Source organism: Saccoglossus kowalevskii, chromosome 6 (genome assembly GCF_978046115.1).
Source record: "Saccoglossus kowalevskii chromosome 6, keSacKowa6.1, whole genome shotgun sequence".
Classification (NCBI taxonomy): domain Eukaryota; kingdom Metazoa; phylum Hemichordata; class Enteropneusta; family Harrimaniidae; genus Saccoglossus; species Saccoglossus kowalevskii.
Window position 1 is genome coordinate 4376724 of NC_140646.1, and position 13795 is coordinate 4390518.

The window sequence follows — 13795 nt, forward strand, 5'->3', positions numbered from 1 at the left end:
CAATTAATATATTTATTCTGATATATATTGTAGAACTTCATACTGTGTGTTTGAAAGCTATGTTTATTTTTTAGAAATGAATCGGTCTGGAGCAAGGAGATCTATACTGCGCAGTCTCAGTGCATTTTTGTTGCCGCGGAGCTTATAAACAAATGGCTTCACGATTATTTTCACGAGTTGTGTGACGCCAAAATTATCTTGAAATGTCACCGTGAACACGTCAATATGCAAAGGAAGTTAACCACAGTCCGTCCGTATTGTTACAGTATTTTTGCAGCAGGAGTTTGATAGCGGTCATGATGATCACTGTGCCTGGACCTGGATTACAAAACGATCTTCACTAAAAGCCAACCCGTATATGTATTTGCGACTTAGCTGACGATCGTGTATTCAACAGTATAATTTAATTCAACATGACGAGTAAAAAAAGCAAAAAGCAGGAGCAGACGAAGGTGAAATTGTTCCCATTGAAATTAAAGTCCTACACGAATGAGGTATTTCATCTGAAAAACATACATCATGACATGTCAATACGGGAACTCAAGAAATCAGTGGAGTTTGTTTCCGGGATACCAAGTCATTTACAAAGACTGACATATTTAGATGAAGGTAATATAGACAATTTATCAATGGGCCCAAAGATGACACAATAACTGAATGTGTTACAATGTTATTCAAAAGTAAACTGATTTATAATAAAAATAATAGTATGTAAATAAACATACAGTCCCTGTGTTTTAATATTTAGTTTCTCTAATCTGAGTAACATTTCCTTAACAAAGTATAATTTATCGGACCATAATTTATTGCTGTTTCTGTTGTTCACCAATTTTTACCTTCATTAATCTATTAAATTGTTTCCTTTCCTAAGAAAACTGCACACGTCTAGGTGCAAGTTCTGAGTTAGCATGGTCTGGACATCACACAAGCTATAATAAAATTCAGATGCCACTCAATTGCTTGATACTGAACATTTTTGTGCACTGAATCATTAAAATATAACTTAATTAGTTTGACTATAGCGGTAAATGTAGATACACCTCAATCATTTACATAAGGTACTAGTACACTGTGAGTATGAGATAAGTACATGCAACAATAATCAAGCAAATGCAGTATATCCGACAATGATGACATCAATAAGGCCAGTTCGGGGTAGTTCTGGCATTGGCAAAAAAGACACGCTATACACGATGTCTCGACCCAATGTGAAGCTCAATCTTGTTTTTTATCCATTTTCAATGAATGAACCCCCTCGGTAAGTCACAACCCCCAATAAGTCATGGTTGTTTCCTGGATCCCAACAGCAGCGACATAGCAAGGGGTCAATGTAGTAAGATTTAAAAGACCAATTATGTTGCATGTTATAGGCATGTTGCAATGATTATCTTTTTTCAATATTGTACCTTAACTTAGCAAGTAAACATACTAAGCATAAGAAGCATCTTACAATATAATAATTGTCCACATATAAACTGGGGTACATGGTTTTAGGATCTAAACATGCAGCAGTATTTAATTTCATCATTACTAAATACTGTAAATATTACATATTACTGTAAATATGATTTATATATTTTGCTGCAGGTGATTTGACTGATGAAACTGATATTAAATATCATGATATTGTTCCTGGTGCTACAATTCTTTTAAATGTCTGGAATATGTGGAAAACTTTGGTGGAAGCTGCAGCAGAAGGTGATTCAGAAAAGGTATTGAAAAAACCAAATAGGTACTATAGTTCCATCCACAGTCAAGTGAGTGTTATGTGTCAGGTTTACTCAAATTAAAAGTAAACATCATCATTTGGAACAGTTAAAACCCTTATTGCTGTATAGTTTGAAATGTAGTCACAGTTTTGCAAATGAAGTAAATTTCACATTTTGAATCCATACATATACATGTACTGAAAATAATCGTGTTGGTGTTGAAATTAAACAAAAGCAGCCCTGGATTCTATGCCAGACTCATATTTTTTATTAACTTGGATGATCAGTTCTGTGGTAAAAATATAATCATAGCATTGAGTCTGTCTGTGAATAATATGCCTGAATGTTGACACGAGTTCTTTGGGTATTTCCATATTCAAACTTCTCTACCTCAGTCACAATCAATGATTCCCTATCCATATAAGGACTCATAATCTTGATTCTTTTTCCCAATATGCATAACATTATGTTTTTTTAAATATTAAATGAGTTATAGCCATTTCTCAGACCAACCATCTTGTAACCATCCCGCTAATTAGTCCCCCTTTCGGACGCAGTTCGAAAACGGGGACTTAAGTTTTCACCTCTGTGCATGCGTGCGTATCTTAGACATGCCTGGACCAATCACAATCAGGCTTCACACGTACATCATACATGACATTATACATATGCACATCAAGATGGACGAATGGCAGCCATTTTTGTTTTGAAAAATCATCAAAATTAAGCATTTATCAGCTGTTTACAGATGGATTTTGTTCAAACTTGGTATATACATTGGACATTATAGGACCTTGATGCACATAATTTTGTTTTTCAGATAAGTTTCAAAATGGCCATTTTGTTTTAATGAATGGGCTTCTAGGGCCATATCTCTGACATGCTGTGACTGATTATGTTCTAATTTTAAATATTCATTATACATCATGTCATTGATATATAGATATATTGGTTTGACGATTCTATTAAAAATGGCCGAATGGTGGCCATTTTTGTGTAAAAAAATCATCAAATATCACGCATTTCTGGCATTTATGGATGGATTTTGTTCAAACTTGGTACATACGTTAGACATTACAGATTCCTGATGCACGTCATTTTATTTTTCAGATTGGATTCAAAATGGCTGACTGGTGGCCATTTTATTTTAATGAATGAGCTTTCAGAGCCATATCTCTGAGCTGCTTGACTGATTATGTTCAAATTTTATATATTCTTAATACATCATGTTATATATATACATGTATTCAAAATGACTGATTTTGAATGCTGTTCCAGAGCAATATCTCTCAATGTGGACAAGTACTCATTTGACAATCAGATACAAATGTCAATCATTTTAATGTTAAACAATCATCATAATCATATTCCTGACATGGTTATATTCCAGCTATATTACTATAAACAAAACTATGTATCTTAAATTCGATAACTAACTGGGAGTGTGCCATGCATGGCTTGTTTTTTACGACTTAAGACAGTTTTGTCAGCAAACATATTCATTTAATCCTTTGAGAGCCATCATTTTTACATGTATGTATACATGTATTTCATAATGTTAATTTTAAACCAAATGAACATTATTTCCCATTGCCTACAATTCTTCAACAACATTTTAGAAAAAATATGAAAAACGCTGTGAGTTTTATATTGTTTTCTGTGATGAAAGTTGACTTTGCTGCAGGGTTACATGTAAGACACCACGACAATAAATAACAATTGGACAGCCAATAGTCTATTCTTTGTGGTGCTTGACTGAATATTATTTAACCCTGTTTTATTTCTCTTCTAGGTCTTTGCCCTTGGAGTAACCCAAGATACTACCTACAGCACTCCCAATTCACAGCAAATGTACCCAAGAGCACGGGCAGCATGGATTGAAGAGAGAGCATTTATTGCACTAACAATTGCTGCCCACAGGGGATATACACGTTTAGTTACCCAGCTCATAGATGCAGGTATGTACCAACTAATAACATAAACATAATCACATTCATGATATAACTAGACTGTAGACAGTCCCTCTGGCCTAATGAATTTTTCAACTGAAATGATTTAATATAATTCTGCAATTCTTTTGCGAAATGCTGAAGGCATTTTAAGCAAAGCCTTTGCTTGAAAAAAAAACAGAAGGCCCGACGAACTGTGCTCATTCGATCACTCTAGGCACTGAGAAATGTTGCATTTCAACTGAGAAGTTTAGCCAGGTGAATTTGAATGCATGAATTTCCAAATTAGCTGAACAAATTGGAATGAAATAGTTTTGTGAAAATGTTTAAGCTTAAGGGAGAACTTTCTTGACATAGGAGTTATCACCTGTCAGTTCATTGACATTGTGGCAATAGTCTAGAGTTAATTAGTGCATAATTAGGAATATGCAATCAAAATGTAAATAATTCAATCAGTAAGTGATACCCACCACAGTAAAACTCAGAAATTAAGGCAGTTCAAGTCAAATTAAAATGTCACACTACTCAGCATGTTGATGCACATATGCAATGCATTATGTCTATAATTGTATTTAATCCAGGTAACTTACTAAATTATTTGTCAACTTGTTGGAATTATTGGGATTCATACATTGACATATAACTTTTTTATCCCACAGAGCAAAATTTCCAGATATGAAGAAATCAAATCTTAGCATTAAAAACCAGTGTAAAAATGACAGTTTTGACCATTGTATTACAACATCCTTAAGGTGAACTGTAAAACTTCATGTAGGTTGATGTATGTCACTGTTATTCATTATAGGTGCTAATGTGCTTGATAAGACTCCTTCAGGTCGTACTGCACTGCACATTTCTGCCGCTCAGGGTAAGAATAACTGTGTGGAGATTTTACTGAACAGAGGCGCTAAGATAGATGACCCTGATGAGGATGGAAGCTCACCACTAACAATAGCTGCTGAATGGGGACATAAGTCGTGTGAGAGGCAGATATTCCTTTACCAATGGCAGCAGAGAGCCGCAACTCAGAAGGCAGTCAAAGACAATGGTAAAATGATGGCCCACCAAGTATTTGACTCCAAAACACCCACATGGATCAAAGGTGACAAAGGCCAGTTGTATTATGCCCAGATTTTACCAGAGGATGAATTCTCAGGTACCCATTTAAGTTCCCCTAAAAAATTAGATTCCCGTCCTTCATCAAAAGAGCAGTTAATAAGAAATACAGATGGAGAATTGGATGATGTTGCGAGGCGAGCACGACCAATCTCAAGGGAGTTGACATTCTATTTAGAGGAGGGCATAGTACGACCCGGGAAGGATGGAAGTAGAGAAGGTAGCGCTGTCAGTCAAAGAAGTGATTATACTGAAAAGAAAAGGTAACATCACCCTGTGTAAAATGCATGTTTTATGTTGGTATTTTTTTGTCTTATTAATGGTGTAAGAGATTAAATCTTCCAAATGAAGTGAAAGTTTCTTGTTTTCACCATCACCATTTTCTGTTCACCTTATTTTTTTCTCTAATATCTTTTTTTCAATTTTGAATCAGTTTAACATAATTTGACAACCTACAACCTGTTCTCACTTTCAAGGCCAAAAGTGATAAAATGGCCTTAGCATATAAGAGAATAATATAGGGACATTCATAGTGCGCGCAAGTGATAATAAAATAAATTTGATTAATCTGCCAATAGGGTATTTACTTTATGGGGGTAGCCATCTTGAATATGGCTTGAAACTAAATAAATCATATTTTTCAGTTTCCTACAAATCGAGGGGAAAAAATAAGAGTTTCACAGCTTCACATTGACTTAATGTTGCTCAAGCATATCGTTTAGCTGTGAAAGTATGATGTTTTCCCCCTGATTTATTTAACATGTGTCTTTCTTTAGTTTCAAGTAATTTTTTAGTTGTATCCAAGATGGCAGCCCCTATATAGTAAATATGGGTAATTAATTAATTTATTATCACTTGTACGCCAGCCGACAGTGGGGACATCAAAGGACACCAAGGCTAATTCCATATTCCATATTACATATTCATTAATATCAAGGCAATTACCTTCAATGTCTCTGTTAAGTTCAAGCCTTACAATAACAACAAAGATTGCAGTGGGTTTTTGGAAATGTTCTTTTGTGTAAACAGAAATGAGCATGATTTTCACCATATGCAAAACACACATACCGGGTAAAACACAATTTACCAAGAAACTGTGAGAAGAACATGAATCAGTTCATTTACAGACTCTGTCACAGGGTGCTAATTAGGCAGTTGTATAATGGATATGCAACATAAACAACAAGTACACACTACACGAGTAAGGTTTCAACAACGTACTTTATTCCACACACCTAAATGATGGGCAGGAAATGCCTAACCCGTTACAAGGGGTAGTGGGATACATGTTGTATTGTTACACAAAACATACTAGAATAATAATTTACTAATAATATTGTAATATTTCACAGCAAAAGAGTGGGCAAGAAATGCCAAACCCTCTATAAGGGGTAGTGGATTACATTGTACGTTATATTATTACAAGGAAATTCCTAAATCGATAATGTAAATAATTGTCTAATATAGAATCTTGCATGCATGCATAAAACTATGAGACAAACCTACATAACAGACAACGAACGCAAATAATATACTGCCGATCCGACACAGCACTACCTACATACAGTTTCTTCAAACTAGATGAAAACGGGTCTTTGCGTGGTGACGCTGTCTCTGCGAGTCTCTGCTAATGGTGATGACGACAGTAATTATAGAACGCAGTTAGAAACACTGTAGTCATAGAACACACACTGCACACTCAGTCGAACACGATACCAATCAATTACAGAGTTTATCTGTCCAATATTCGTAACTTGTAGAAGAAAAGTGATCTGGGTGGATTCCCTTGCACTGCAGTACACATCCGTAGCCAGCAACATAAATTAGAAGGCGCATCCAGTTCAAAACAAAAATCGGGAATGTCATTCACTGGCAAGTTTCCCCACTCGTTAACTGCAGTAGGCCGACATTTATGATGCATATTCCATAGATCACAATAAATTAATTTGTATGACAAGACACAGTGCATTGTTCTAACATTACTTGCAAACGTGTGATTAGTAGACACCTGAAAATTGGTATAATTGACAGTCTGCCATCTACGTCGAAACCACGTCCTCCAGAATATATCACAAACTCCCATGATGCAATATTATTTAATGGCTTACTGTAGTACCTACAAGATCGGACATCCACATCATTTGGTCGCATATGAACATTCATATCGGGTTCTATCAAAGTCCGTTTCTCTAGTACTGACTAAAAAAAACATCGTGCCACTCTATATTTAACAATTATCTATCACCATAAAACAAACACAAAACGCCACCATCACGACATGCAACATAAACATGATTTAATGTTTGACATTTGTGACAGACACACTAATCTTCATTGAGTTATCTAGACATGTAGCTTTTGATTTTCTAATCATCTTGCAATTCGCGTGACTTCTTCAATTTGCGTGACTTCATCATCGCATATCACACTCTTGTCTACCTTTATCTTATAAATCCCTGGTATAATGATGTATCTTTCACCGCATAGGTCACAGCAACAACAACCGGGATTGGAAAGATCCAAATCATTTGACCAATGGCTGGCCAAGAAAAAAGCTGCTGAACAGCATATTAGAGACAGAAAACAAAGACAGAAAGAAGAGAAGAAACTCCAAGAGGATGATGATAAAAGAGCAAATAATGAAAAAGAAAAATCGTACGATGAATGGCTAAAGGATCAGAAATCAGCTGTTGGAAAGGGCCAAAGCAATCGACCTGTGTTTGGTGGACAGCGTGGACGATCAGCCGGACATACGAGTCCAATTGACAGGGGATTTGATTTGCTGAAATTAAGAAAGGAGATGGATATTTTCAACACTGTACCATCTGTGTAATACCTTTATTTTCTCCATTTGAAACACCTCAAAAAAATATTATGAGCCAAGGAAAGTGCTAAATGTGTTCCATGGAAGTATAAATGTGATTCTTCTAGTGAAAATATAGTGAAAACATTGTTGACCCTGGTTGAATGCCATCCATTTCCAGCCAAAATTTTAGTTCAATATTCTGCAAATTTTTATTATTTCTCTATCATTTGTTGGTAAATTTTTGATCAATTACACATAACTTCCCATTGGCTACAGGTCTTTATCAATATTGTTGAAAAAAATAATGAGAAGTGTGCAAGGTTATATCATGTTTTCTTCAGGTGAGAGAGATCTCCCAGTTCTGTTTTTGGTAACTTGGACAAATCATCTTACTTCAATAGTCTGGGGACAGTACAGTTGATGCATCTCATACCTCTTGTACTGTATAGAACATATGTTGATGCCATTTGCAGCATTAATACTATTGTAAGAGGAGATTGTAAAATATTAGAATCAAATCAAACCTCTAAATACAGATAAATATAAATACAATGGGGAAAGCGCACACTCAGTGAGTACTGTCAACAAATAACCTTTTCACGACCAGACTCTCGCCCAAATTTGTCTGCACTTTTTTCTTATACTCAATATTTTTGGAAATGATCCCTAATTTTGGAGCCAACAGGCAAAATTTGAGTCAATTTTCACTCAAAAATATTTATCCCATTCTTCTGAAGGAAAGTGCAGACTATAATTGGGACTATTTTGTTAATTTGTGATGGAAAGAGGAAACTGGTGGTGAAAAGGTTAACTTTGTACTGGAGAAAAGAGACTATGTCCCAATTTATAATTGGAATATGCTAAGTGGTAGAACATTTATTACACCACGCATGAATGCAGTACATATTTCCACATTTGCATATTTAAATTATGGCAGGTGGTTCCAGGTAGCTTGAGGGAAATTGTATCTCCCAACACAAGCAGCTTTATCTACTTTGCAAACAGAGGTTGTTATAGAATTCTATCAATTATGTACAGTACTTGTATTTACCTTTCTGTGGGTAATGACATGTTTTTAAATGATAACTATTCTGAGTTTGAAATTGTTTTTGGCCATTTTGGTGAAAATCGCAATTTTTTAACCAAATTTTAATGTACCATTGATGACTGGCAAATGGTTAGTGGAAGTCTAGCCAGGTAATTTTGCACATTATTCAGAAATGTAATAAGGATTCATAAGACATTATTACAATAAATACAGGAGAGTTATGATTTTACAATCATCTCCAGTCTGTTATCATGAAAACTGTATATCACTGTCATCCCTGACGATTGTTTTCATAGTAAGGAGGGGTAAACTTTTTTTGTCATAAAAAATTGTTCTTTTTTTTTGATTTCTCATCTTGAAAATGATTTTCTCAAATTCTGAAGAAAAAATGTGATGTGTAGTTTTCCCAGAAACAAGAATGTTTTTGTCCTGGGCTTTTTATTCTGGTTGAAGACATTATAAATAATTCATTAAAGAATTTGAAAACACTTATGTCATACAAGTATTTATATAAATGTAGATCATGACAGTTATTTTTAGTCATCACTAATCGCAAATTAATGTGACAAACCATTATAAAAATCAATGACAATGCATTTCTGAGTTTGTTCTGTTCATGTGATATTTAGGATAAAGCTTTCCATAATACTAGTAATGTAACTATTTTAATTAAATTTCAAACATTTGATTTTTAATACTTTGTTTTGTCATTTAACTTGCTTTATTTGTATTTTTTGCTGTCATTTTAAAATAAATATATATGAACAAGCAGCCTCTCGACTGAGATAGCTCTGCTGTTCGCAATGCGCATTTCAGAATTGAATATATTGTAACGAAATGAACAAATCTGAGAGGTACACCTGAGGTACCTATATATGCATAATATCGAAGCAATCTGACTTATGATTTTCAACAAGAAGTGGAAAATATCTCTTTTTACCAAAAATATTCATTAAAATTAGAGAATTAAAGATATCAAGAAATGAACAAATCTAAGCAAGGTCTATCAAAGGTACATATACACCAAGTATCAAAGTAATCAGACTTGTGGTTTTCAAGAAGTCAAAAAAGTAAAAAGTTGACAAGGACGCTAACGAACACTACACGATGACGTACAATCACTCATAATCTCTGCTCGACAGTGGAACTAAAAAAAATCAGATTCTTTTACTTATTAATGTGAGTTTAAGAAGAAAAATTCAGTTGCTACACATTCACAGTATAACGAAGCAAGTCAAGTGAAATTTGTCTAATTTTACTTAATTTGTACTTTCTAATCACATGGGACAAACATTTTAAAAGGCCTGCAATAAATTTCACTTGTGGATTTTTGCATAATTCCAGTGTTATTAACATGTGAACTCTGCTTTCATTGGTACAAGGTGTGAATGTGTGAACCAATCTATAGAGGGCGCTGTAACATGTTACTGTAAACATCTTTTACAGTAGCAATGTAAAATATCAGACACCAGTCAATGCCAATCAAAAACATAGTTGAACTCTGGTGACCTTGCCCTTTGTTATATAATATAATTCCCTTTATCATAGTTTGTTTCAATATAAATATGCATTGTCATAATTAATTTTGAATACAAACAAGTTTTGGGGTTGAACCAACAGTGGGAAATCAGTCTACCGAATGTCCTTAAAAGATGTAAATATCTTACAAAAACATTGGTGCCTTATTTGTTTAATTATTTTAAGGAACATAATTTCCAGCTTTATTCAAAGTAATTGAGATATTTTAGTATAAAAACAAATGCCTCATCGCAAAAAAAATGTGCTGCATTCAGATGTGAATAGATTCATAAAACATGCAAGATAACAGAAAATCTGGCTTTAGTCCAAGTATTTTGTACAGGTGTCTGTCAAAAATGAATGATTCACTGAGACAAATATGAACTGCCTCATTGTGTGACTGCTGTATTATATGAAAAGTAAAAAAAAACACCCTTTATGAATAGCTATCATGTTGCAAGCTCTGCATTGTATGCAAATCAACTTAAATAGTTGGTGTCCAGTGGAGAGAGAAGTCAACAGTACTGATGCCTCCTGAGAATCTACATCTTCAAACACTGCAATCTCTGAAGTGCGTTTTTAAACTAGTATTATAAAAACTCTATCATTCTGTTCTAATAGCTGAAACATATTCCTGTGAGTTTTCATTTGTCGAATGAACTGTTTGTCAAATGCAGAATACATATATTTTAGAATAATTTTCTTTTTAAAATGTGGATGAAATGTTTTGCTTTTAATGTATTTTTTATGTATTGTTTTTGATTTGATAACTTTGAACTAAACAGATTTTCTATTAGCTTCAGATCTTGATCAAAGTTAGGCACCCAGTTCATAGGAGTGCTTATATTGATTTTCTGACATCTTTTTTTCTGTAAAGATTTTATTGGTAGGTTTGAAAATGTGTATCAGACTGTGCAATCTCTCCATGAGTTGGTTTTGAAACCCAGTATGGGATTCTGAGATACATTACCAAGGATATTATTACAAGATAAATCATTTGCTTTATTGAACACATACAACAATGCATATTTCCACTGAGATCAGTGACCTTTGATGTGTATCACCAGTGATCAGTCAAGTAAAAACAGTCAAAATATTTTATCAGATTTTCTCAATTTTTGCATGATATTTTCATACAGGACATCTGTTGTTCAAACTCAGGGAAGACTTTATACTGATGAATAAGGTGACCAAGTTTGATAAAGTTTGGAATAGAATTAGTAAAGTTATTATGCACACAATAACAATTATTAACGACGACGACAACGCCGGACACAATTTTTCCCTTAATATACCTTTCCCTTCCATCTTTGATGGTACGGGCAAGGTAAAAAACTTACTTAGTTGAGAAAAACAGCACTTGTACGCAAGTATGTAGAAAAAGAAGACAAAAAAAACATTTAGTTGTAACGAGTCACTTATTTTATTTCTAAAAATACAGGGGTAAAGTTATTTAAAATTAGTGACTTCTTAGTGTTTTATGTGCAAGATCAATTGAATACATTATTGTCAGATAATTGAGTGTAACATGAGGGAGGGAGAATACAAAGTGTTATGTACATATTGTCAGAAATAAATATTGAACTACAGCGTTTTCAGGGTTAAAGATGTGGCGGCCACTCTACCCATAGGATTGTTGTTTGTGTGTAATTTGAGTAGAACTAATCTGTAAATGATATAAATAATATACACCATAGAGATTTGAGTAGCATCGACACTCGTTTCAATAAATCACAGCACTTTTACAGAGCATGAATGAAACACATAGAATAATAATTTATAAGGCAGAATTGAATACATATATTTAACATAAAAGAAAATCAGAGAAAGAAGCTTCTTTAATGGTGTGGTCATGCAAATATGACATTACACATAGCCATATATGATGACATCATTACACAAAGCCATATTTGATGACATCATTACACATAGCCATGGATGATGACATCATTGAACATGGCCATAGATGATGACATCATTAAACATGGCCATATTTCATGGCATCATTGAACATAGCCATGGATGATGACATCATTGTACATGGCCATAGATGATGACATCATTGAACATAGCCATAGATGATGACATCAAACATAGCCATAGATGACATTAAACATAGCCATAGATGATGACATTAAACATAGCCATAGATGATGACATTAAACATAGCCATACTTGATGACATCATTAAACATAGCCATATTTGATGACATCATTGAACATAGCCATAGATAATGACATTAAACATAGCCATAGCCATACTTGATGACATCATTAAACATAGCCATATTTGATGACATCATTGAACATAGCCATAGATGATGACATTAAACATAGCCATAGATGATGACATCATTGAACATGGCCATAGATGATGACATTAAACATAGCCATAGATGATGACATCATTGAACATAGCCATAGATGATGACATTAAACATAGCCATACTTGATGACATCATTAAACATAGCCATATTTGATGACATCTCATCTCATTAACCTTTTCACCACCAGACTTTCTGGTTATTATTGTTATGCATTTTTTTCCCCTTACAATCTTCAATATTTCTGGGAATGAACACTACTTTTGAAGCAACAGACAAATCTGAGTCAATTTCCAGTTTTTTAATTTTGTTCCTTCTGAAGGGGAGTTCAGACAATAAACAGGTCTTTTTTGTGAATTTGTGAGGAAAAGAGGGAACTGGTGCTGAAAAGGTTAACCATATCTGATACAAATATGATAGTGTTTGTCATAGAAAAGAAATATATAAAAACAATGTGCAAAGTAGCACAGGCGGAAACAAAAAATAATTTACAGTTTGACAGCAGAGTTTTTGTCAGCAAAGATGCTGCCATTTCCTGACACTATCTTGACCAGTCCTCTCATCAATGATGAATTTCTGGGAGCAAAACTTAAAATCTCAAGCAGGATAAAAGAGATTATACGGATACAGTCTTCTTATTTTAAATGTTGACATACACACTGTGGAAATATCATTCATGGTTGCACACAAAATTTGTTTATGCAAATACAGAATTGGTTTTGAATAATCAATATGTATGCAAACTAAAATATTCAAAGCACTTGCATATTTAAACTTGATGCCAAAAAAAATCCCAAATATGCAAGGCCTGGAGGGCAGATACCAAGTATATTAGTACAAACATTAAAAGGTGACAAATTTAAATAACAGCGCATACAAAATAAAATCAGACTTCAAATTTGAAATGAGATGCATGTATCATAAAAATAGTCAGGAAATAGCTGATATGATTTGCATACTAAAAACATCTCAAAATGTAAACTCTTAAAAGTTTTTAACAAGTCCAAACAATAAAAGACACAGAGAAGACTGCATCTATGGTTAAATTAATACTTTTACAAAACCGACCACGCCTGTCACCAAGTTATTTACATCAAAATATTCATGATACTGAGATTGTGCAAAAAAAATAAAACCCCAAATAATCATGAAAGAGTTGAAGTGAATTATGGAGGGATTGTAGAATAATAAAATATGTGGATAATATAATAAATAATATTTGTCTGTGTTTACCTATATCTATTAACCTGTGTATTCTGTGGCTAGCAATGTTTTCTATTTGTAATTTATTTAAGTCAAATGCAATGTGAAAGAGAGAGTGTTT

General features: G+C 33.8%; 1 protein-coding gene across 1 annotated transcript; it reads left to right on the plus strand.

Moving 5' to 3' along the window:
* Positions 1-116: 116 nt before the first annotated feature.
* LOC100374676 (uncharacterized) lies at positions 117-9323 on the plus strand. The gene is made up of 5 exons (XM_002734523.4): positions 117-609; positions 1588-1712; positions 3502-3667; positions 4464-5037; positions 7262-9323. The coding sequence occupies exons 1-5, from the start codon at positions 414-416 to the stop codon at positions 7605-7607; spliced, it is 1407 nt and encodes a 468-aa protein (XP_002734569.1). The 5' UTR covers positions 117-413; the 3' UTR covers positions 7608-9323.
* The last annotated feature ends 4472 nt before the right edge of the window (positions 9324-13795 follow it).